General features: G+C 39.6%; 1 protein-coding gene across 2 annotated transcripts in view; it reads right to left on the bottom strand.

Moving 5' to 3' along the window:
• Nucleotides 1-20,818: 20,818 nt before the first annotated feature.
• Nucleotides 20,819-25,987, bottom strand: part of LOC308192646 (transient receptor potential cation channel subfamily V member 5-like) — a 32,392-nt gene continuing 27,223 nt past the window's right edge. For both annotated transcript variants that reach the window (XM_080586441.1, XM_080586442.1), the window contains exons 14-16: nucleotides 25,614-25,720; nucleotides 23,840-24,098; nucleotides 20,819-22,911 (exon numbers count right to left, since the gene is read on the bottom strand). In XM_080586441.1, coding sequence (XP_080442567.1) covers nucleotides 22,807-22,911; nucleotides 23,840-24,098; nucleotides 25,614-25,720 — 471 coding nt within the window. In that variant the 3' untranslated portion in view covers nucleotides 20,819-22,806. The remainder of the gene's footprint in view (nucleotides 22,912-23,839; nucleotides 24,099-25,613; nucleotides 25,721-25,987) is intronic.

Below are 25,987 nucleotides of genomic sequence, written 5' to 3'. Positions count from 1 at the left end.
TGGTCATCTAAAATACGTTTCCCCTCACAGCTGTGCATCTCAGAACTGTTAGATAATTATGCTAAACTTTCAATTCATATTAGAGTTTGGATTTAAGTGCTCAAATTTTTATTGTGCCTTTAGCACCAATACAACAAGCAACCAAAATAAAATAAAATAAATAAAATAAATAAAATAAAATAAAATAAAATAAAATAAAATAAAATAAAATAAATTGATTTTGTTCCACCCAATATGTATTGTGTATATGGGGGTGGGGGTATTGAGGAAAAGATCACTTTTTTTACTTAATACACAATGCACTGTATTTAGTATAGCAGTTCAGATATTATAGTAAAGTTTAACATTGATAAATTTTAACATTACATCTGTGCTAGCAACTATTTAATACTATTCCCCTGGGCAGTTCAACTCTGTATCTCAATTTCATCATATGCAAAACGGGAACAAAGATGCTAAATTTAATTTATCTTAGCGTGACAAATTAGATCCCAATCTTCAATGATAATTTCAAATACCTTTATGGGAAACAGCTTTTAAGACCCTGACACCTGTAATTTCTCTGTAGGCAAGTGATACTAGGAAAGGCTAAGAGTTATTGTGCAAGGCACAGAAAGAATATCAATAACTACATAATGAATTTGCTGTTCTGATGGTAAGAACTATTGCAGTGTGTAGGGGGAAGAAAGTATGTAGTCTTGTGGATGTTATAGTCTGCACTGGAGTTAACAAAGAAAACTTAAGCCTAAGTGGGATATGGTACTACCTCTTAACACTAACACTAGCAAGAATTATCTCTCAATTAGGACTTTATCATGAGATAGCTAGCTTTAGGTGAGAACTCATTGCCTCATCCCCATTCCCACTCCCTCCCTTCCCTCCATAAAAACACAACCAAGAGCAAAAATATGATATTTAGGGATACTGATTAACTATTTTCTTATTCAGCCATTTTGAAGTGTAGTTCAGCTTTGAAAAGTGAACCTTAAGTATGAAACCAAGCCAAAACTCCATACATATCGTCAGTTCTTTCACAGTACACTCTCTGGTTCAACTTTCTTATTTGAAAATTAAAAGTATCTGGTTCCACATAAACCATTAACTTTACAAATTTTGACTGGGTACTAAGAGGCAAGCATATTGTTTCTTGTCTTACAAATTTAGTCATCTTATAAAATCAAAAGTTGCAAGGCATGCTAGGTGTTAAAGTAGTAACATAGAATAGCAGTACATGATAACACCTCTGACATATAGATACAGTGATTTTATATGGAAGCAAATAAAACACATATATTCAATCATGGTGGATTTCAAAATCATATATTAGTGGCTCTTCTGCCTGACTGGATTTCTGAATATTTTAAAGCATGGAAATAGCACATACTTTAAATAAGAAAATCCTTTTTAATGCAATTTTTCATATCCTAATAATCAGACAAACTTGAGGACCAATAAACTTTCATGAATATAAAAACTATAACTAAAAAAGGAGTCCAGGAATAGCTAAGGAGAGGGAGATATGATGTTCACAAATCCTTCTCTGGAGAATTCAGCTATCTCTGTCTAACATATTCAACAGTTACAATAATGTCATTAAATATTATATTGTCAAATTCCCAAAAGGTTTGAAGTGCAATCTATATTGATAATTCTGGTTACTTTTGCAAGTCCTGCTACTCTTTGAAGTAGAGAATGTGGGAAACAAGTAGTATCTCATAGGGAGCTGAGGATGAAGAGAACAAGTTGAGCTAATTTAAAATACATAGTCAATGGAAGGATTTTGATGGGTGGAAAGGAAGAAAAACCCCTTCAAAATGAAAAAAATATTGATTGGGTAAGCAAAACTAAAGGCACAGCCCAAAAAAAGATTAGAAGTAAACAAACAAAAAACTGAAGAAATATGAAAAAAAGCAAGGAAAAAAGGAAAATAAAAAGGAAATAATTCTGGAAGTCATTGTAAATTTAATCTCTCATTTATACTTTAGGGAGTTGGCATTTACAGTATTTTAAATTTTAATCTTACTTGAAAGGAGACAATTTATAGTAAATATGAACCTCACATCCCTGGAATACTGTCCTGCAGTAGAACAGAACTCTGTGCCCATCAGTTTCCAGTAAGTATTGTTAACATGCTAAAAATCCTCACTGGTTTTCTGATTGAAAAGTGGCACTAACTTTGAGATTTGGAAGCATTCAGCTCATAATGCAAATGAAGTCAAAGCAGTCAAGGCATCTCCGAAGTGATACTGAGCCAGGTCACAGAGTAGATTACCTTTTGTTTTCTACAATTAGAAATTTTATGAAGTGCAAACATTAAATAAATGGTCACTTTCAGTATAATCCCTCAAAGAAGGCAAAGTGATATGCATTCAGTTGTGTTGCACTTACAGAAGAGAGAAATGCTATCCATTTCCCTTACAGAGAAATTGAAAAGAAAAACATGAAAGTCAAATTTTATCTATTCTTTCAATGTGATGGCATTCCTGGTTCAAATGCAGCTGTCTCTCTTGGAACTACTGCCTACCTAGATTTTTATCTAAATTTAGAAAAGGGTCCCAAGTGGGTGAAATGGCTGTTAAAAAGTAGATGACTTCCAGAGGAATCAAAGTTGAACTGTACATACATCACTAAATGTAGCTACTTTCAGAAGACATAAATAATCATTAAGCTGCAGTTACTGTTAATTTAGACTATCCACACATGCATGTTTTAAAAAGTAACAAGTACCTTACCATGTCAAAATCCCACTAAGCGACTACTAAGGAAAGAAACTTCCTTGGAGCTCAACACAGCTTCACCACCCTCAAAGCTGAAGAGGGGCCATACTTGCTTACAAAGAATGGCTTACAAAGAACGGCCAACCTGACCTTAAACTGTGTAAGAGCACTAGGGAGAAATTGTGAGTCACTGTAATGTGTGGCTTGTAATGTGTAATGCTGGAGGGGACAGAGGCAGCCATCTATTGACAACTAGAGAGGTGTATGTACTGTCTACTGGGGGCCCACGTCCAGTGTACTTTTGGATTGACAAAGCTTGTGAAATCTTCTGACTATTAGCCCCTGCTATTACTGAGAATCACAGAATGGACAGGGTTAGAAAGGACCTCTAAAGACCATCTAGTCCAACCCCCCAGCAGAGCAGGATCACCTAGAGCACATTGCACAGGATGGCATCCAGGTGGGTTTTGAATATCTCCAGAAAAGGAGAGTCCACAAACTCTCTGGGCAACCTGTTTCAGTGCTCTGTCACCCTCACAGTAAAGAACTGCCCCCTCATATTCAGCCGGAACCTCCTGTCCTTCAGTTTGTGCCTGTTGCCTCTCATCCTGTCTTAGGGTACGACTAAAGAGAGACCGGCTCCATCCTCTCAACACCCTCCCCTCAGATACTTATATACATTAATGAGGTCTCCCCTCAATCTTCTCTTTTCCAGGCTAAACAGGCCCAGTTCTTTCAGCGTGTCTTTGTATGACAGGTTCTCCAGTCCTCTAATCACCTTAACAGCCTTCCTCTGAACTCACCCCAGTAGTTCCATGTCCCTCTTGTACTGGGGAGCCCAGAACTGGACACATACTCCAGGTGTGGCCTCACCAGGACTGAGAAGAGGGGCAGGATCACTTCCCTTGACCTGCTGGCAACACTCTTCTAAATGCAGCCCACGATACTGTCGGCCTTCTTGGCCACAATGGGACATTGCTGACTCACAATCGGCCTGCTGTCCAGTAGGACTCCCAGGTCCCTCTCTGCAGAGCTGCACTCCAGCAGGTCACCCCACAACCTGTACTGGTGCTTGAGATTATTCTTCCCTAGGTGCAGGACCCTACACTTGCCCTTGTTGAACTTCATGAGGTTCCTCTCAGCCCAACCCTCCAGTCTATCGAGGTCCCTCTGAATGGCAGCACAGCCCTCTCGGGTATCACAGATTCACAGATTCACAGATTCACAGATTTCTCTAGGTTGGAAGAGACCTCAAGATCATCGAGTCCAACCTCCGACCTAACACTAAGTACTCCACTAAACCATATCCCTAAGCTCTACATCTAAACTTCTTTTAAAGACCTCCAGGGATGGTGACTCCACCACCTCCCTGGGCAGCCCGTTCCAATGCTTAATAACCCTTTCGGTAAAGAAGTACTTCCTAACATCCAACCTAAAACTCCCCTGTCGCAACTTTAGCCCATTCCCCCTCGTCCTGTCACTAGGCACGTGGGAGAATAGACCAATCCCCACCTCTCTACAGCCTCCTTTCAGGTAACTGTAGAGAGCGATGAGGTCGCCCCTGAGCCTCCTCTTCTCCAGGCTGAACAAGCCCAGCTCCCTCAGCCGCTCCTCGTAAGACTTGTTCTCCAGACCCCTCACAAGCTTGGTCGCCCTTCTCTGGACTCGCTCGAGCACGTCCATGTCCTTCCTGTAGCGAGGGGCCCAAAACTGAACACAGTACTCGAGGTGCGGCCTCACCAGAGCAATCTGGTGTATCAGCCACTCCTCCCAGCTTTGTGTCATCAGCAAATGAGGGTGTTATGGGAGACAGTGCCAAAAGTCTTGCTGAAGTCAAGGTAGACTACATCTGCTGCTCTCCTTTCATCTACCCAGCCAGTCATCTCATCGTAGAAGGATAGAAGAGTGGTCAAACATGACTTCCCCTTGGTGAACCCATGCTGACTATTCCTGATCACCTTCTTATCCTCCACATGCCTGGAGATGACCTGCAGGATAATCTGTTCCATCACCTTGTGTGTGGTTAGGAGGTCAAGAGAGGTTCTCCTCCCCCTCTACTCTGCTCTGGTGAGACTGTATCTGGAATATTGTGTCCAGTTCTGGGCCCCTCAGTTCAAGAGAGACAGGGAACTGCTTGAGAGAGTCCAGTGCAGAGCCACGAGGATGATTAAGGGAGTTGAGCATCTCCCTTATGAGGAAAGGCTGAGGGAGCTGGGTTTCTTTAGCTTGGAGAAGAGGAGACTGAGGGGTGATCTTATTAATGTTTATAAATATATAAAGGATGATTGTCAGGAGGAAGGAACCAGGCTCTTCTCAGTGACATCTAATGACAGGACAAGGGGCAATGGGTGGAAGCTGGAACATAAGAGGTTCCGCTTAAATGTGAGAAGAAACTTTTTCATGGTGAGGTGACAGAACACTGGAACAGGCTGCCCAGGGGGGTTGTGGAGTCTCCTTTTCTGGAGGCATTCAAAACCCGCCAGGAATCATTCCTGTGTGATGTGATTTAGGTGTCCCTGCTCCGGCAGGGGGATTGGACTAGATGATCTTTCAAGGTCCCTTCCAATCCCTAACATTCTGTGATTCTGTGATTGTTTTTTCATTTGTTTGTTTTTGTTTGTTTGTTTTTTTGGACAGATATTTCAGAGGAGTTGTTTGTTAAGAGAAAATGCTCATTGTTTTCAATACTATGTTTTATGTTTACAAAGTGCCTTCTATCAAAGATATTGAAGAAATTGCACATGATGGAGAAATGTAAGACCATGTCTTCTCTATTCCATTTGCCAGCTACTCCTGTAATAGCTTCTGTAAAGTATTATTCTGCTTGTAAATATGGAAGGGCAAAAAGAGCTGGTAAACTGGTAAAGTTATATGAGAAGAGTTTTTCATTACAAAAGCAAAATTTCAGGCCTCTCCCTTCTTCATGTGAGTATGCTGTTGGCCTGGTTATTCCAGGCCTTATTTCAGTTGCCTTATTTCAGTTTATTCCTTACCAAGGAAGTGGTAGCTTAACTTGTTAAAGCTATACTTTGTATCACTGAGTTTTCTCACTACTGTGGAAAATAATGTTATAAAGGAAAAAAATGGGACTAGTGTAAGTGATCAGCATGTGACTGGATTTGAGTGAAAGGAAGGATGATTAGAACTGCACTTGTTATGGAGATCCTCATACAAAATCCAAGTTATCACTGGAAACACTTCATATGGTGTATCACGGATGATCACATGAAAAGCTTCAGATATAAAGACATGCAAATGTCTAAAAAGCTGCCTGTTTTTCCCCTTTCTTACACCATAAAATCACGAGTGAATGATAATTTTCTGAATTGTTGCATAAATAATTTTTACAGATGAATTTGTATATTTTATATGTATAAAACTTTAAAAATCTAAAAATCTGAGATGATACTTAATCTTATGTCTTTGAAGGTTGAAAGAAAAATATATTAGAAATCACACCTGTCATTTAAAAAAAAAAAATTAATTCTGTAATCCTAGTCGTCACTAATTTCTGTGATTCCATAAGATTTTTTTTCTATAATATTGTCTAGACTGTTTCAAATATAAGACAAATGAATGCTCTGTTATGTGGTCAAGCATTGGAATGGGCTGCCCAGGAAAGTGGTGGAGTCCCCATCTCTGGAGGTATTTAAGAGATGTGTGGATGTGGCACTGAGTGACATGGTTTAGCGATGGGACTTGCTAGGTAGGCTGATGGTTGGACTTGATGATCTTGAAGGTCTTTTCCAACCCAGATGGTGCTATCTTATGCGATGACATTTCTTCATTTGTCATATTGATGATTCTAGGATAAGAGTCACTATGCAGGCATAAAACTGGAGCTGCTTTGACAAATTTCTCATTTGGATGGTTACCTGTAGTGGGTTTACGTGGCAAGGTTTTGGTAGCAGGGGGCCATAGGGGTGGCTTCTGTGAGAAGGATCTAGAAGGTGCCCCATGTTTGGTAAGGGCCCCACTGCTGACCAGAGCTGAGCCAATAAGCGATGTTGTTTTGCACCTCTGTGAGAGCATATTTAAGACAGGGAAAAAAAAAAAAAAAAAAAAACGCTGCGCCACACAGCAACTGGGAGAGTGAGAGGAGTGAGGAACAGCCTTGTAGGTGCCAAAGTCAGTGAAGAAGGAGGGGGAGAGGTGCTCCAGGCACTGGAGCAGAAGTCCTCTGCGGCCTGTGGTGAGAACCATAGTGAAGCAGGCTGTCCCCCTGCACCCCATGGAGTACCACGGTAGAGTAAGGTTCCATGCTGCAGCCCATGGAGGAGACCACGGTGGAGCAGGTGGACCTGCACCAACGGAGGCTATGGCCTGTGGAAGACCCCTGCCAGAGCAGATTCTGAGCCAGACCTGTAGCCCGTGGAGAGGAGACCACGCAGGAGCAGGTGACCTGGCAGGAGCTGCTGCCCGTGGGGGATCCAGGTTGGAGCAGTTTGCTCCTGAGGAATGGACCCTGTGGTACGGACCCATATCTGGAGCAGTTCTTGAAGAGCTGCTGCCTGTGGGCAGCCCACGCCGGATCAGTTTGGCAAGGACTGCATCCCATGGGAGGGACCCCACAGCACAGGGGATGAGAGTGACCGAGAAGGAGCGGCAGAGAAGAAGCGTTATAGACTGACCATAACCCCCATTCCCCCGTTCCCCTGCACCGCTCAGGGGGAGGAGGTGGAAGAGGGTGGATGGGGGGGAAGGTGCTTTTGGTTTCTTTCCTTTGTTTCTCACTTCTCTAGCTTGTTAGTAATAGGCAATACATCTTACTATCTCCCTATGCTGAGTCTGTTTTGCCTGTTCAGAACCCTGAACCAAAGTCCTTCCTATTGTAAAAGATCAGGATCTGATCACCTGAGAAAGCCAAACATACACAAGTCTAGGGTACCCAACAAGTCCCAGGACCCTGCAACCCAGTGTCCTGAGGGAATTGGCTGATGTAGTTGCTAAGCTACTCTCTATCATATTTGAAAAATCATGCCAGTTAGATGAAGTTTCCAGTGACTGGGGAAAAGGGATTATCACACATGTATTTAAAAAAGAAGGTAATGAGGAGGACCCTGGGAACTACCAACCAGTCAGACTCATGTCAGTGCCTAGTAGGATCATAGAACAGGTCCTGAATGTTATGCTAAAGCATATGGAAGACAAAGAGGTGATCTGAGAAGGCCAATATGGCTTCATCAGTGGCAGATCCTGCTGGACTGATCCATTGTCCTACAATGGTGTGACTTCATCAACAGACAAGGGAAGAGTGAGTGATATCATCTACCTGGAATGGGGCATGGGTCACAGACCAACTGCAAGGTGCTACTTGCTGGCAGGGAGTTGAGTGTCCATATTTTCACAGTCCTGTTGTGCATGGGTTCTACAGGTATATTCACTTTCCTATGAAAGTTCATTTTCTAACAGCCTACGCATATTGTTTTTATTATCAAGATGGATGTGATAAGTGAGCTGGTGGGTAGCAGAGGCCTCGGGTCTGGGCTGGTGTATCAGGCAGGTGGTGTGTTCATGCTGGTATACCCAGGAGGACTTGTGAATGAGGAATGAGCATGCGAATGTGTGTTTACATTGAAATTCAAGCTGGACTAGCTGGTGAGTATGGAAACAATGAAGTGGGTAGGAGGGCCCAGGATCTGGGCAGGTGTGCAGGGTGTATAGAGGGGCCATGGTAGTGCTCAAGGGTTCCAGGGGGTACAGGACAGATAGAAGGTCTGTGCCAGCTACTCAAATATCTGAAAATGTGTGCATGCTTCTGAACATACAGAGTGATGTATGTGTGCCTTCAGTAGTGAACTTGTACCCCTACCAGCCAGAGAGAAGGAAGGTGTCTCAGCTGTCTCAGTCTGTTTTACTTGAGTCCTGCTGTCGTTGAAGGCAGCCCTTGGCTGGGGCAACTTTTGTGGCCAATCAGGTCAGTGTCCTGTCTCTCTCAGTGTGTCTCCAGGATTCATCCCTCTCTGTGACAGGGGGGTTGGAGTTAGATGATCTTTAATGTTCCTTATTAGGCAACCATTCTAGATTTAATTTTAAGGAACATTTAATGTTCCTTATTAGGCAATCATAGAAGGCAAGCCATTCTATGATTCTATGATATGTGCTCAGGTTTGCTACCAGCTGAACCTTCAAAGAGGAAAGCAGCAGCCTTGTCCCCCAGCCTGGGTAGAGACCCTGGTTTCCTGGCACTAGATTGGGCCCCAGCAGCCTTACAGGAGCAGTCCTGGGTGGAGCGGCTGGAGGAGGCAGCTGCACTCGCTCTTGTCATTCTTCTTTGCCTCACTTAACAGAGGCATTCCTGGGCACCTAGGGATCACAGGTTTTGCCATTCAGCAGCAGTTCCGGTCTAAGTCCCAATTGGGACTTGTATCTGCTTGATTTTATAGACCATACTCCCTGTGCTGTTATACTTCCCTGTTCCAGGACAGGTGTCCATATCCTGGCAACGCAGCACTTGGGTCTTGATAATGTCAGTACCCTTATCACCCTGACAATGGGTGTCCCCACACCCTGGGGCCAGAAGCAGGGAGAGAGAAGGGGACATGGATATACATTAACAGCCTAGTTACATATTATGAGCATTTGTTTTATCATTGGTTATAGTAACCTTATTGTCATTGCTCAGGAGCAAGGGGTACTGGGTGCATAGGGTCACTTTGCTTCTATAAAAAATGTCCACACCTCCTTAAAAGCTTTTTACTCTCTAATTAGAGAAGGACTTTGATAATACTGCTATAGTCAGAAAAGGGAAAAAGGAATCACAGCTATCCAATTCCTGCAGCAATTTTCACACTAAATCAATGGGAAATTTGCATCATAGGCTGAAAGTTTTCAAACATTTGTTTAAATTGTTTATAAACTGTGAGTTCTGACTAGGTTTTTGAAGAATCCTACTGTAAAGTTCTAGCTGTAGACAATGATGACTTACATAGCAAATGCCAGAACTTGAACTAAGTGTGACAAAATCAAAAATTTCAAAGATAAAAAGTGGAATATAATTGTCTTGCACTTGAACTGGAAGATAATAAAATTACAAGAATAATTTGGAGCAGATATTATGAAGATGCAAGAAGAAGAGGTTTGAACGACAATTCTAAGTCTCCATTGTTTTTACAATGAAAAGAGATCACAGCTGTTCATAATTTCCCCAGAACTCAATCTATGCACCTTCTGCAGAGATAAACAAGCTGCATGCTGCTTCAACACATGACTAATTACATCAGATAAGAAACAGAACCTAATTGATTCAGATGTGGGTTATTTATTAAGACTGTATCTTGGTACTGTTACCTTGCTTTGTTTTCTGCGGACAGTTCCTTTGACAGGGGAAGCAGTAGAGACTTGCTTGCTCTAATGTAATACAATGGGGGTGTAGCTGGGATGTTTGAGGACATTGGCATGCTTATTCCTCCTATGTCCCAAGATTTGGGATGTGCCTCACCAACTCCCATTGGCAAGACCACATGATAGTCCACATATGAAATAATCAGGAATGGATCATAAATGTCAATGTGCAAAAGGTCACCTTCATGGCATTGTGCTAACAACCAGCACTGGCTCTGGGCAGGCTGCGCACACACCTGGATGTCAATCAAAATTCAAAAGCAGGTGACCTTTAACAAATATTAATCTCACTAGGGAGGGGCTGATGGAAGGAGTGGCTCACCAGCTTGCATATGGTGAACCCAGCTGGACTTACAGAATAAGTTTCACCAGATGCGTGGTCTGGTGGAATCCAAACTCAAAGAAGGCATGTGGTCAGTCGAGGTTATTAGTATGTGCTAAGATCTTTAGCCACCACATTTTCACAGCAAGCCTCGATGTTTTCCTCTCATTCTGTGTGAAGGGCAAAGACTAGACATTTTGAAATATTTTTTTTACAGACATTTTTACAAACACTTCGCCATTCCAAACAGGAGTTGCAATTATGGCTTTGTTCAACATTTTTTCTACATGAATATTTTTTCTGTGGTCTTGAAAACTGCTTAGGTAAAGCAAACATCATTGGATGTGCTTTTCTGAGTGTTTTTAAGAGTGTTTCAAGGACTTTCCAATGCCTGTAGTCAGTGAAGTGGGTGCTAGAAGAGCTTGAGGAGCACTCCCTAAGAAAAATACAAATGCAGTCACAATCATGCTTCTCTTATTAACAGAAAAATCTGTACAAACCAAATGATATTGTGTCAGAACCACCTTCTTGCAATACAAAACAAGTGACCTATTTAAACTTGGATAGATATAAATAATGAAAAGTGATTTTCTACATAACTAAAGAGAAGATCTTTTCTTAAAAAAAAAAAAATACAGTTTTTTTCCAAAGATTTAAAGACCCATGTATATGGAATTAGTTAAATTCTGAAGTTATTGTTATTATTAGTTTGTATGTGTCTACTTAAGTGAGACTAGCTTTCCTATTGACTGGTCAGACGATATTGATAATAGCTAATTAACTTTAATTCACAACACGCATCAGTGTTGTCAGTGATTAATAGTTCTGATAGCCCTTTGCTGATCTATTCTGAAAAATAATTCTACATGTGCATGTCTTAATATTTTAACCTCTTTATATCTTCATTTTATTCATTAGGAGTGAAGTATTTTTTTTTTCATTTCAGTACTTCAGTCTTCTTTTTGTTTAATACTCCAGCAGTTCTTTCCCTATACGCTTCCAGATAACTTTTTAAATATTGAATAATCTGCATGCTTGTTTTTTAAAACTCCATTTTTATCCAAAATTGCCTTTTGTCAATTTATAGCACTGAGAGCACTTCCTGACAGGAAAATATATTATCCTAACATTTGCTAGTTTTATTGTATGACTTACAAGCTGCTTACAAGCTTCCTTTTTTCATCATATAGAACTTGATAATAAAACCAACGTGCATAGACTGTTAGAAAAAGAGCTTTCATAGGAAAGAGTTATCCTGGAACTAAAAAACAATCAAAAAAAGTCTAAATTTTTCTGAGCTATTTCTCATATACATACCCTTGGGTCTTCTCAAAATCTTTTATCTACCTCTTGATCTCAATGTTAAGTGAGATAAAGTTCGCTGCAAACAAGCATGCACTTATCACTCATGCACACCACTTTTGCAAGTCCCCCTGGGCATACTAGCAAGGAGCACCGCTGGCCCTCCTGATACTCTGGCCCAGACTCTAGGCCTCTGCTATTCACCAGCTAGTCCAGCTTGAAATTTGCTAGCAAATATATATATACAACCCATGTACACCAGGACTGTGGAAGATACAGACACTCATCTCCCTGCCAGGAACTATCACTAGGCATCCAGTCTGTGACCCATGCCCTGGTCCAGCCACCAGTGCAGAGCCCCTCACTCACCTTACTCATGACATTTCCCCTCAGTAGCTGGTTTGGGAACGCACACTGCTCTGATCCCAGTGGCAGGGAGTAGAAGACCACTACTCACTCCAGTAGCCAATGCTAGGACCCCACTCACTCCAATAGCTGACGCCTCATCCATTCATGCTGATCCCTCTAGTAGCCAATATTCTGGACTCAGAATCTATGGGGCCCTCCTCAGGTCAAGAGAGAACCCTCCATACTAGGACACCACTTGCTCCAGTAACTGGCACTACAGGACAAGGACACCTACTCCCCCCACCTGACTCCAGTAGCTAGCACTAAATTCCCTCACACTTCTTGCCTTCCCACCCACCCAGCAGCTGGCACTTATCCTTTCAAATCACACATACATACACACCCATAGTCACACCAATTCCACCCCCAGTGTTGGTTTGGGAACACGCTGCTCCCACCCCAGCGACTGAAATAGGGTCGTTCCAGTAGCTGGCACTGAGACCCCGCTACTCACTCCAGTGACACCATATGCCAGTGGCACTTAGACTAGTCTGACTCCTGTAGCTGGCATCCACTTCAGTCACACCAATCCCCACAGTAACTGGCACTCCAGACTCAAAGTCTGTAGGACCCCTTTCAGATCCAGAGAACCAGGGTCCTTCTAATGACTGATGTTATGACCTTCATTTGCTCCAGTAGCTGGCACCACAGTCCATGGGTGCCTACACCCTTAGTCTAACTCCAGTAGCTGGCAGCAATTCCACTCACATACACACAGATTCCACCAGCGACTGGTGCTGAGACCCCCCCACACACTCACTCCAGTATCTGGCACCACAGGCCAGCAGGGTTTGTTTCCTGACCTGGCTCCAGTAGCTGACACTGAGGTTCAGTCATTCACATCCAGGTCTTACCAGTAGCTGGCACTTAATCCTTTCAGCTCATGTACACATGAGAGAGAGTACAAATATGCAGAGGTAGTTAGGAAAATGATTTAATGAGACATAAGAAGGTAGGACAGACTGGTGATAAGGCACAGGGCTCAGGCAGAGAAGGATACTGACCAGCCACTTTTTACACACACCAGCTCTTTTGTACCGTTTTCTACCTGTACCCCCTATTTGTTCCTCCTGCTACCACTTACTCTGGAACCACCACCACGTCCTTCCCCTCTCCTCCCCCCAAGGACTTTTCAGAGTTCTATAGTTTCAGCACCCTTCAAATCCAGGGCCCCTTTGTGAACAATCTCATCATTTGCAAGTTCCATCCTTCCTGGAAGTGGCACCTGCAGCTTGTTAGCCCATCAATTAGTGTGACTGGGAGGCTTGTTTCTTGTGGCTGTATCCCACCTTGGAAGTCCTCAGTCAGGTAAACCTGCTGGTATGAACATTCCTACATTCTCACCTGCTCTCATAAATTAGTGTGACAGACCAACCTTGGTTCTCATAATTTCCTGCTTCTCTTACTATCCCTTGTTGCCTTGAAAAAAGGCCCTTAACCAGGTACCCTTAAAGGAGCAGATCTTCTTCTTCTACATACCTTTAAACTCAACAATTTAATCTATAGTCACAGACTTCTCCTGAAATAACATACAGTTCTCAGAAGTCTAGAACTGTATTTGTCTATGGGTTACCTCCACTTATGCACTGATCCCTACACAAAAGTTATACAAACTAGTACATATATGCTTACAATAAAAAGCAAGGGAATCTAACTCAAAAAAAAAAAAAAGAGAGAGAGAAACTAAACTACATCTGTTGTAGTCCTGACTGTGCATATTAATTCTAAAAAGATCGGATTTGTGAGAAGACGCAACTGATTATTTTCCACAGCAGTAGGAAAAAAAAAGCAAACATATAATAGGCTTGTCATTCACAGTGATGATCATTTCTGAAGGTCAGAAATGAGATACCTTACCAAGTTAAAAAACAGTTTTTCATGATCATCTTTAAAGAATCCTGATTGATGAAATCCATAAAATGTCTATGTGCACATAGTATCACTTTGCAAAACACCTGTACCCAAGTACTGTTTAATCAAATGAAAATAGTTTTCTTTTCAGAAACTGTGGTTTTACACTTGAAATGACTGAGCAAAAGAATCACTGTGCAATTCAGTCTTTACTAATTCATAGGATCATAGAATAGTTTGGGTTGGAAAGGTTATTTAAAGCTCATCTAGTCCAAACCCCATGCAATGTGCAGAGACATCTTTCACTAGATCAGGCTGCCCAAAGTCCTGTCCAACCTGACCTTGAACACTTAAAATGATGGGGCATCCATGACTTCTCTGGGTAACCTGTTCCAGAGTCTCACCGCTCTCCTAATAAAGATTTTTTTTCATTATGTCTCATTTAAATCTACCTTTTTTTTAGTTTAAAACCATTAAAGGCCTTGGTAAAAAGTCCATCTCCATCTTGCTTGTAAGTCCCCTCCAAGTACTGTAAGGCTACAATAAGGTCTCCCTGGAGCAGTTTCTACTCTAACAACCTGAACTCTTTCAGCCTTTCTTAATTGGAGAGGTCCTCCAGCTCTCCGATCATTTTTATGGCCCTGCTCTGGACCTGCTTGAATAAGTCCATATCTTTCTTGTGCTGGGGACTCCAAAGCTGGATACAGTACTCCATGTGGGGTCTCATGAGAGTGAAGAAGAGGGGAAGAATCACTTCCCTCAACCTGCTTGCTCCCCTTCTTTTGATGCAGCCCCAGATATAACTTGTTTTCTGGGTTGCAAGCATGCATTGTCAGCTCATGCCCAATTTTTCATCCACCAACATCCCCAAGTGCTCTGAAGGGCTGCTCTTAGTCAATTCATGACCCAATCTGTACTGATACTGGGGATTGCCCCAGTCCAGGTGCAGGACCTTGCACTAGGCCTTGCTGAGATTCATTAATTTCACATGGACCCAATTTTCAAACCTGTGGAGGTCCATTTGGATTACATCCCTTCCCAATAGTGTATCAACTGCACCACTCGTCTTGGTGTCATCTGCAAACTTGCTGAGTGTACACTCATCATTAATGAAGATATTAAATAGTTTAATTGGTTCCAGTGTGAACCCTTTAGAAACACCATTTGTTAATTGTTTCCATTTGGACAATGAGCTGTTCAGTGTAACACTTTGGATGCTGCCATCTATCCGATTATTTATCCATTTAATATCCATCTAATGATTAATAAGAATTCAACCCAATCTTTATAGGGTCCAGGTGTATGAAAATTCTCTGTAGTAGGGAATTCTAGCAATTCTGTGCAACTAAAAGCTATGATAAGTGTTAGAAATTGTAAACTGGCTATGCTGACAGTTACATTTATATATAAATATATAAAATAATAAATCTCTAATTATAATCACAAACCTGTGGCCAGTCCATACTGGATGATGTATGGCTACTGTCATAATTTACTGAAGATGGATTTTGTCTTGGTACGTCAACTCAACTTTAGCACTTCAAATGAAAATGAAAAATGAAAAAATGAGTCATATAGACTTCCCTCCCTCTTTTCCTTCTCCCTGCCTCCCTCTTCCTTCCTCCCTCTCTCTACACCTCCCATATGATTTAATTGTATCACAAACACCCATGTCTGAAACTGTCCCTTGTTAATCCCCAAATGTCTGTTAGCACTTACCGATTTTTTATGATCAGTAAATTCCAGAATTCCTGCCAAAGAAGTGTTTCCAGTTTGGGGGATCTATAATTTCAAATATACTAAACATGTACTACAACATCACAATGTCATAAAGATTCATTCCTGCTTTGGGACGAAGTTTGAAAATGGTGAGCAACTTAATACTGCTTTCTTGACTCCTCCATTCCAGGAAGCAAATATATATGTGTAGGAGGTGTTGAGGGAATATTACCAATTAATAGTAGCAGCAATTAGCAACAGCAGGAAGACAATGAGATGTAGTAAAAATCAGTAATATAGCAGCAAATATAAATTAGTATTATAGGTTCAACAAAGTTATCAGTATTATGGCTGCGAATATACTCATTATGAATTACAAACTTATCAATGCTATAACAATTACTATACTTATGACAAGTCCTACTTACCAAGACTATACTTAAAACAGATTATGTACATAAATATATTTCATAAAATTACTGTTACCAAGTACACTAAACTGATCCCAGAAGTGTGAGGGACTCAAATCCATCTCAGAAGGGTCTAATTAAGAAAACTAATCTCAAAAAAGTCAAATTAAGGAAAAGGAACTCAAGAGACTAATCCCCAGAAATGGGCTCTGGAATGGGAACTAATAAATAACAAAGTTTCACTTCAAAGATGATCTGTGCAATGGAGTTCAGAGTCAGCCAGACATCCCCAGCAAAGGTTCAATTTGTTTGGGAAATCCTGTAGGAAAGAAAAGTTCTTGCAGCATAAGATGTTCTGAGACAGAAAGGCTACCTATTTTGATAGAAAAATGAGTCATTTTTATATCACAGAGACATGAGAAGGTGTAGGATACGTCTTAAAACAGCCAATTGATGCTGCAAATTTCCATGTTTCACTTGAGACAACCAATAGATGATGAGGTTTCCTATTCTCCCAGACAAAATTTTACTTTCCCAAACTACTTTATCCTTTTCAGATAGTAAACTGCTGTTACAGTTCCTTGTTTTTCTTTACTGATAGTATTGTCAGGATGTTTACGGTTCTTAGGTAAACTGACAGTTCTCAGGCTGTCAGACATTTTGTGTCGGTAGTTTTCCCACTGGGGATACCTAGTGGTCACCTTTATGTCTCTTCCCATCACCAGTATAATCAGATGAGAAGATTAACAGCACAAAATATTATTTGAGGATAGCAAGAAGCCTGACTGCACCAAGATACTACATAGTGGTTCTTCAGTGTTTATCCGTTTTATTGTCCCAAAGTTTGTACACAATATTTACAGTGTTTATAACAGTCAGCTTTCCTGGCTTATTCACTAGGACACTACTCCGAAGAAAAAAAAAAAAAAAGGAAAAAAAAAAAAGAAAAAAAAAGAAAAAAAAAAAAAGAGTGGCATTATGACACAGCAACCAATTTCTTCTCCAGCATGTGCAGGCCTAACCAACAGTACTGAAACCTTTTCATGTATTAGTCCAGCCATGGCCAGCAAGCTTGAGTAAACCCTGGGGTAGTGATTTGGAAGTTATATATGCTTTAATCTTGGTGAACCCGGGAAAAGGCTGAATCATGAAAAACTGCACATGAACTGGAATTTAAGAAAAAGTTACCAGGCCATGGTGGGGGTCTAGATTCAATGACTTAGAAGGAAAGTCTCATGCTTCAATAAGAAGCCAAACTATTTCAGTCTTATCTTCTGTAGCACACAAACTGTGAATTTTACAAAATATGGTGAGCTTAGCGCTTACAAAAGTCATCTTTGAGTCAACAAAACAAAGCAAAACAAAACAACACCAAAAATCTTTCCATTGTCTTTTTGAAGTGCCTAAAATAAGACTCTCTGCAACTTTCAAAATTCTTGTAGTCCTTGTCCTAGTTGTCAATACACGAAGTTTTTTATGAAGCCTACTAGGAACTTTACAATGACCCATAACTTCCAAATGATTTCAGAGCCCATTCAACATGTTTCAGTTGATGTCTTTCATCAGGTAATGACTTTAACACTTACTAGTTTGAAAAGTGACTCATAAGGCTATCTGAATGGCACTATCAAGTACATCCCCAGCCCCATGGGATACAAGATTGTCTGTACTGGGAATTAGAAAACACCAAACTAAATGTCATGCTTTATACTATTTACATTGTGGCTCTGAATATGTTTTTTAGCTCAAATTTTTGATCTTTAAATATAAAACTCTTCTCTTCTGTGTTGCAGCAATTAATGTGGTTTATATATATAAGCCTTTTTATATATAAGCCTTATATATATATAAAGCTTTACGAATTCATATTAAGGTCTAAAATGACGTTGGAGGAGAAAATATAAGCACGAGGCCAGATGGAGAAGGGAAATTACAGGAGACAGTAAAGATGGACTTAGAATTTCATTTTGTTTCATATCTTCATTTTCATTGATGGGAGGGGAAAAGGGAGCAGGGATGAAAGGATGAATAAAGAAGGCTAATAATGATTTAATAATAGGGGACAACGATCGATTATAACTCAAGAAGTTCAGGTTGCACATAAGGAAAAAATTCTCACCACAAGAGTGGTGCAGCACAGAAAAAGGTGTACAGAGGAATTCTGGTTATGCATCTTTAAGATTTTTCAAGGCTCTAGATGACAAAGTCATGGTAGACATAATCTGATATTGAATGATCTCAGATGTCATTTCCACCCAATTCTTCTATGAGTCTACTCAGATAAGGCTTACTAGAAATCTGCTAACTTCCAATCTTTCATTCAGTTGTTTTTCTTGTAAATTCAGATCTAAGATGACTTGTAAAATTCTCCCACAGATGGTGTCACTGCTATGATCAGAACCACTGATGTGTATTTGTGGGAATAATTAGCCTGTTACACCTCCAGGTGAAAGCCTAGAGCTTTATTTGTCAAGCACTGAACACTAAAAGAAGGGATGAATGGGTCAGACTTCCTCCCAGAAGAGGTTTTCAGGGCAAGTTGTTGAATTTTCTATTATGTATCAGACATATAATAGGAAAAGCCAGAGAACAGTTTACAACCAAAATGAGAATAACACTGGGAAAAAACTCTCTGTAATATACTATTATTTCCTGAAAGGCACAATTGTTTATTGTAATCCATAGCCTTTGCCATTAAATTCTTTTTGATGCAGAATCATATCTCATATTTTCCTATTATATATAAATTTATATTTTTCTAATTGACCATAGCCAGAAACAGTGAGGAGAGAGTAACTATTACCTTTATAACTGGATGTGTCTACAGGAAGCCTGAAACCACATCTACAGCAGATACTTCATTCATCTCAGGCAAAGCTTTAGATATTCTGCATTTAAGTAACTGGGCAGTTTGACAATTTCTTTTTCAAGATGCTAAAGAAATCAGTGTTTCTGACAAAGAATGCGTAACTTTTTTCATCTGGTTGATGCTTTATTTACCCAGCTGTCCCCTTGGAAATTCTAGGAAGCTACTACATTTTCTTCAACTTTCCCTCCTTCTCCCAGATAGAAGTGGGGCTACAGTTAATGCACAGAATGATTTTGCCAGGTGGCTGTCAATCCAGCTTTACTTTATCAATAACATAGTTGATTAGGACATGTTGCAAATATTGTCCCCCTAGAAGCTTTAATTTATTAGTATATTATATAAAAACTCATAGATCAGCTTAGAGATCTCAGAGTGTTTTTCTTTTTTAAATCATTCATTCTGATATTATAGACAGGTTGAGCTTGAGAAACACAGTAATGTTTTATTTCCCAGTTCCACTTCTTTCTGAGATATGTTAGTTGGTTAAAGTTCCCTCTTCATTGCAAAGAATTAACTGAGGTTGTATTTTGTTAATGAGTCTTAAGAACAAGTTTTTCATATATGCAGACAGATGCTTCTATTGTGGCAGGGGAAAAATAGCAGCAGAATTACAGTTTGCAGTTGTCAACTCATTATAAAAGAGTAGCAACACCAGAGGCTGATCATAAGGTCCATCTCAGAAACTCTTGCTTACATCGTCACGGGTTTCTGCTCTCGAATTTCATTGCAGGCTTTCTCAAGGAAGGCTCAAAACTCTTGCCAAAGAGTTCTTTGTGCCCTACTGAGAGTTTGATTAAAATGCTAGCATTACAGAAATAAAAATAACCTAATTCTTAAAATTAATAGTAAATGGCTGTAAGTATTATCACAATCTCATACGAACCAGGTATTTGCTGAATTAGTTTATTCTCATTCGGAAAAGTTTCCAAAAAAATATAACATGTAGCTTTAACTTGTTTACTTCTATACAAGACATTGATAAGGATGGTTTTGTTATTGTATATATTTATTATTAAAATCTGAAACATATTACAGGAAGTAAAGCTAGATATTGCAAATGAGAAAAAAAAAAAGTGCAAATACAAACCTGATTAAACTACTATTTCAATTTGTTAACAATTCTACTCATATCTAATAAACAAGGAGGACCCTCTTGTTTCTCAAGAGCTCAGCATGGATTTCAGCAGGAGTTTATGGGAACTCATTTAACAGGATTCATCCCATTACTCTTCCAGTTTTTTTCTACCTCAGTTTCTTTAACACTTAATAGAAGAGGAAGCCCTTAACCAGGCTAGAAGGGAAATCATAGTAAATATTTTAAAGAAATAATGTAAACATCAAATTCAGGGAACAAACAGAACTGGGCTGTTTGCATCCATTTTTGCATGTGTATTACTTAGAAAACTTCCTGTACCCATATGCCTTTTACTGTAAACAGCTACAGCAAGGACTATACCTCACCCTCACTATACCTCATTATTACCTCACCCTCTGAAATACATCATTACACCAATGTGAAGATACGGCTTTTTTAAAGAGAGCTTGTACTGCAGTTTTCACTCCAGTACATTTTCACTCATTTTCTCATGGAGTTCAAAAAAGGGGGGGGGGGGGGGCGGGGGATTGATAGTTCTTATTTTGCACTGGAAATTATTTGAAAATCTGTACATATTTTGTATAATGGAATTTCCAAAGCAGATTGCTGTGGAAAAAGAGCTTTAATCCAAAAATTTAACTTGGACCCAAACATGATGATCCAAATATTATGTCAGTTGATGTCCATGACTGCTACTAAAAAACAAACAAACAAACAAAAAAAAAAACACAGAAATTATCCCATGATATTTATTTTAGACACAAAGTAGTAGACAAGACAGTCCACGTATTAAAGATTTTTATTTTCAGCAAAATACTTGTCATTTTAATACATGCAGCTGGATCAGAACATTCATTCTTCATACATCATCATGAACTCAGAAGTTACTTCAGTGGCTTAGAAGATAGATTGAGGTTAACAGTTTCAAGAAGGGTAGGAATGTTTGTTTTGAAATTATTACAATGTTGTCAAGAGGGAGAAGGGAGACACCTTTCAACAGCAAGAAGGAGCAATACTGCTTTGGAGTTTTAGTATATATCTACATCACAAAATGCAAAACACTGAATCAAATCCTGAAGGAGCATATTCATGCAGAATATTAAAGCAAAAGTTATTTACCTTTTGTATTACTACACTCATTGCTTTTCTCTGCCTGAGACAGATTGCATTAAGCCAGCAATGCAATGTTTGTCTGGTGCCTCCTGACGTTCATATAGGCCCAGCAAGTGTGTATATGCCCTAATAGAAAAGGGTAGATATTCTACATTTACAAATTAAATTTAATATATTTATCTTCATTATTTCTGCTGACTTTTACCACCTGAAATTTTCTTCCAATAGCTGTTGTTCAGCTCTGAGCTTGAATAGAATTGGTCTAAATTGATCTCTAAAACACAACAAGAATTACCATATTTTCTCTACACTTATTGACATAAAGCAGCTCCAAATATGGTAAATAAATTACACAGATTTAATGCTGTTTTGTGCATGGTTTCTATGCAAAAATGTTGAAATCTAATGCTTACAGAATGCAATTTTTAAAAAGGCACAACCTTAAAAATATGGGATTTTTTTTCTCTTTATGGAGGGCAAATACAGAAGTCTATAAAAACCTAGCACTGTTAACTGAGTTCTGTTCTGCCTCCTGCAAAGTCAATATGTTGTTATGAGTTCTAAGGTCAAAATTTTCATTACTGTTTACAGTGATGAAGAACACAAACTCATTCTCAGAGCCAGGGTTTACACAGTGTATATGTCAAACTAGTTTTTTTTAATTATATTATTATTGTTAAATAATCACAAAGAGGAGTCCTTGTGAAGAAATGGCCAGTCAGCTCTATTAAATGTATTTCTGTAGGTTTTCAAGCTAGTGAAAAGACTGTGAGAGCAGAGAGGAAGCCATCAGTTCTTTCCTTCCTGTTATTTCCCATTCACTGGAAAGAAAATTTATCTAAAATTAGAGCAACAATTCATATTTTTGCTTAATGCTCCACATTGCTTCCATATCCATAGACCATCAGTGCAAACCCCAAATATTTAGGGAAGGGCTGACAACACTTAGGTGACCAGAACTTTCAATTCAACAAAATGTATCAGCTCAGAAGGTATGCAGCTGAAGTACAGAGAGACAGTCTCGTATTGGAGCATAACTACACATTCAAGAAATAGAAAGACAACATTTAAATAAATACACATAATTGCAAAGATCATGACACTTACTACAACACCTGCAATAGAGGAGATATGGGAGGTGTTTGCAGTGATATTGCAGAACAATCAGAAATCCACTGGATTCAGCTTTTTTGTTGTCTGCTTTGCTTATCACAAAGTGGTTTGACTCAAAGCCTAGTGCTAGTTTACAATCCATGGTTTCTTAATAAACAAACATTCTGTCATTGGTCCAGTCAGAAAGGAAATGTTAAGACCATCTGCTGCTTTTCACTCACTTCTGCTGTTGGAATGAAACTCTACACTCCTAAAAATGCTAAAACCCCAGGAACGATAGTCCGCTTCTCCGAGCATTTCTCTATTTTTCTTAAAGGGGCCCTAGGCAGATGACATACTGACAGACTGAAACATCATCATGCTTGTGTGGATGACCTAGACATGTATTAGATAGTTTGAGACTTCTCATGTGTGTGAGAACACCAGTTTCTGAACTCCTTTTACAATAGCTCTTATCCATCTATCCAAAATTTCTTCTTCATTTCATTCACTGATATATTGTATCTCACTACTATTACTAAATTCAGTGGCTCAGTAGTAAGTCAAAGCACTATGGTCCAGGATCCTACTCTTCCAAGGAAAGGAAAAGCAAACTTCATCTCACTTTGGTGCTTGATAACACACTGCTGAAAGGCACCTAACCAGGTCTAGAACAGAATAGAATAGAATAGTTCAGTTGGTAGGGACCTTCAGAGATCATCTCATTATATCTGCTCATTAAGACAAAAAATCCCACTTCAGATCTTTCAGGATCCTTCCAAGAATAGAAATCACTTCTTTCTTAAAAACAAACAAACAAAAAAACACACAATACAGCTTAAAGTGCATTCCTATGTTGGAAAAATAATAAAATAAAAAATGAAAATCAAAAACCAGAAGAGTCCTACTAAGATAGCAATGTTGAAAATGCAGCTAGAATGCAGCTCTCTGAAGAGTTTGAAATTCTTCAGAAAGCAAAATCTGTGCAGATCTGAATGCCTATTGAATAGTTACAGGCCTTCTAATCATCACAGTGTCAGCAACTACCTTCATTCCTGAGATTAGTTGCAGATGTTTTTTGTTGTTGTTTTGTTCTTCATTTCTGTACTAAATCATAAAACAGTACTTCAGTCAGGTGTATTTGCAATGAGAGCACTGGGATATTGTGAGGGATATTGTAAGACTGGAGGGAGAGATTATACTAAATGCTATACTCTGGAAGAGTTCTTACTGTCTCTTTGTAAATAGTTGAAATCCCAGTGCTGGCTTCTATTGCTCATTTCTCTAGGTTGTTACAAAGAATTGCAAACAACCACAGGCTTTAGCTCAACAAGCCCACCAACTTGGTGCAAATATTAGTGCAACGACAGGGACACCTAAAAGGTAGAAGAGAAAAGACTGCATTTATATACTACAGCATAGTCGCCATGAACTATTCACAATGCACCAGCAGAGTTCTTCGCGGCTGTTGAATCTGTAGCATGCTTGAGTGTGTATGAACAGCTGGAGGAGACAACTGCTGCAGCAAAAGAGATTTACGTTGTGGAGTGGAAAAAAAAAAAAAAAGAAAAAAAAGGGGGTTTAGACATCATATACCTCTTCCTCCATGGCATGATTGACCTCTCCATGAATTGAGTGGAAGGTGTTGCGCCTCAGGATTTCCCAGCCACTGTGAGAATGCATCCTTGATGTGCTCCGTGACAATGACAGAGCAGACAGTTCCTTCTTATACAAGATGTTCCTATCGATTTCCAGTTTTTCCAGATCTTTGTCACAGTTACCCCTATCATGAGCCTTAAATGCTTCTGTGTACCGCATCATCTTGTGTTTGTTGGGATCAACCCTGTCTTCTACTCTGTGAGAGGATAAAAAACATAAACAAAATTAAGTACAATTTTGCCAGTTTACCAACAAAATGAAGAGGCAGGCCTCTTCCAGATATATGCTTACAGACCCAGCCACCCCAGAAACAGGAAACTGATTAATAGGCATGGTTCTTTTAGTTTTCTTCTCTCTTTAATGTATGCTCTCATAAAATTATCCTCACCATCTCAGTTATTACCAGCACAATTATCTCCTTTCTAGGCTTTCATCCCTGACACTGAATTCAATACTCTTATCCTTTTTTGTTTTCTGTCCTTTACTTCATTCTTTAGCCATGATTTTGACAGCTGTAAGCAACTGACCACGTGACTCCATCTCCAGATCCTTTTTATATACAAATATATTAATCTATTTCCTTTATCGTTGTCTTTCCTTCTTTGATACTTCATGGTTGTTAAGCTCAGGATGTCATTTATCCTTTACTGAACTTTGATTTATCTGTTCCACTTCCACTAACCCTTCTCTGCTTTACTTATAACTTGCCTTTGGACATACTGTCCCTATATACATGGGGACATGTAAATACAATATACACACATGCAATATATATACCATATACAACGACCATACATGTAATTTGACAGAACTAGATCACACTAACACTCCTTCCTCTTTGCATCCCATGAAGAATTGCTGCTGGTATATTGCTCTTGCAAAGTTATATTTGCACCTTGCAATGAAGGCATTTACTGTTAACAATTCAGGTTTGTCTGTTCTGCCCAGCAAACCTGAAAATCCACAAGGCTCACTACTCTGCTAAAACTTGAAGAAAGTCTTGTTTCATACAGCCACCACTCCCCCTTCTGGCTTTATCAGCAAAAGATGAAGCCCTGAGAAAGGATGCGTGAGCAAACAAGGTTTATTCTTTTCTCAACCTGGTAGAAATGTTGAGTAAAATCAGAAATAGTGAGGAATCTTTTGTTATCTAGATTACGGACAGTTTGTCTGTTATTTCAGGGCTTAAATGGAAATCTTGGACCTGAGACTTTGTCACCAGATGCAGTGCTTGCAAAGTGTAATATAGTTACTAGGTTCACACCAGAAAGAAAGCTTATTTTTAATTATTCTTGTCCTATTTTTCAATCATCTGAATTGCAGTTCATTTCTGCTGAACACCAAATCGATTGTTTCTGCCTCTGCTGTTTCATGCATTCACTGCATAGGGACAGACAACCAAAGCATAGCAGTGCAGTTTTGTGGTAATAATTATAGAGTTTGAAAAAAAATCAGGCCTTATGACACGCAGTTTCTGAGGTCTGTCTCCTGGGATTATTGGATAGCATTAATTCATGCAAGGAATTGCACAACAGAACTTTCTGAGGGGAACACTGCTTGTCTCCAATAGACATAAAACAGACTAGGATCTGTATTCTAGAAGAAAAGGGCTATAAACACTCCTCTCCAGGCGACTGGAATGGCTCTTTGTAAGTATCCACGCATTGGATGCTTCTTCTGGGATCCTTATGTGCACTAGAAGAACACTCACCTGAGATACCATCGGTCCCCTAGCCCATACTCCCGGCCACAGATCCCGGAGCGAGGCCAGAGACACCGTGGTAATTTCCGTTCCAGCATGACAGTAGTAGCGACAACCTTTAAAAATAAAAAAACAAACAAAACAAAACAACACCAACTAAGATGACCTAGAAAGAAGAAAAAAAAAATCACTCTCTTTTTAAATTATCAGCTTAATGAGTACTGAGCAAATGAAGGAAAAACATAGAGCCAGTACTCTTTATTATAGGACAATTCACAATTTTAGATCTAACTGTGCCATGATTTGAGGAAACAATGGTGCTCTTCAAACATTGTTAAACTTATTTGCTTTTATACTTTGTGGCAACATGTAGGATAATGTAG

The sequence above is a fragment of the Anser brachyrhynchus genome, assembly GCF_964034855.1.
Source record: "Anser brachyrhynchus genome assembly, chromosome: 1".
NCBI lineage: Eukaryota > Metazoa > Chordata > Aves > Anseriformes > Anatidae > Anser > Anser brachyrhynchus.
This window is presented reverse-complemented; position numbering and strand designations above follow the sequence as displayed.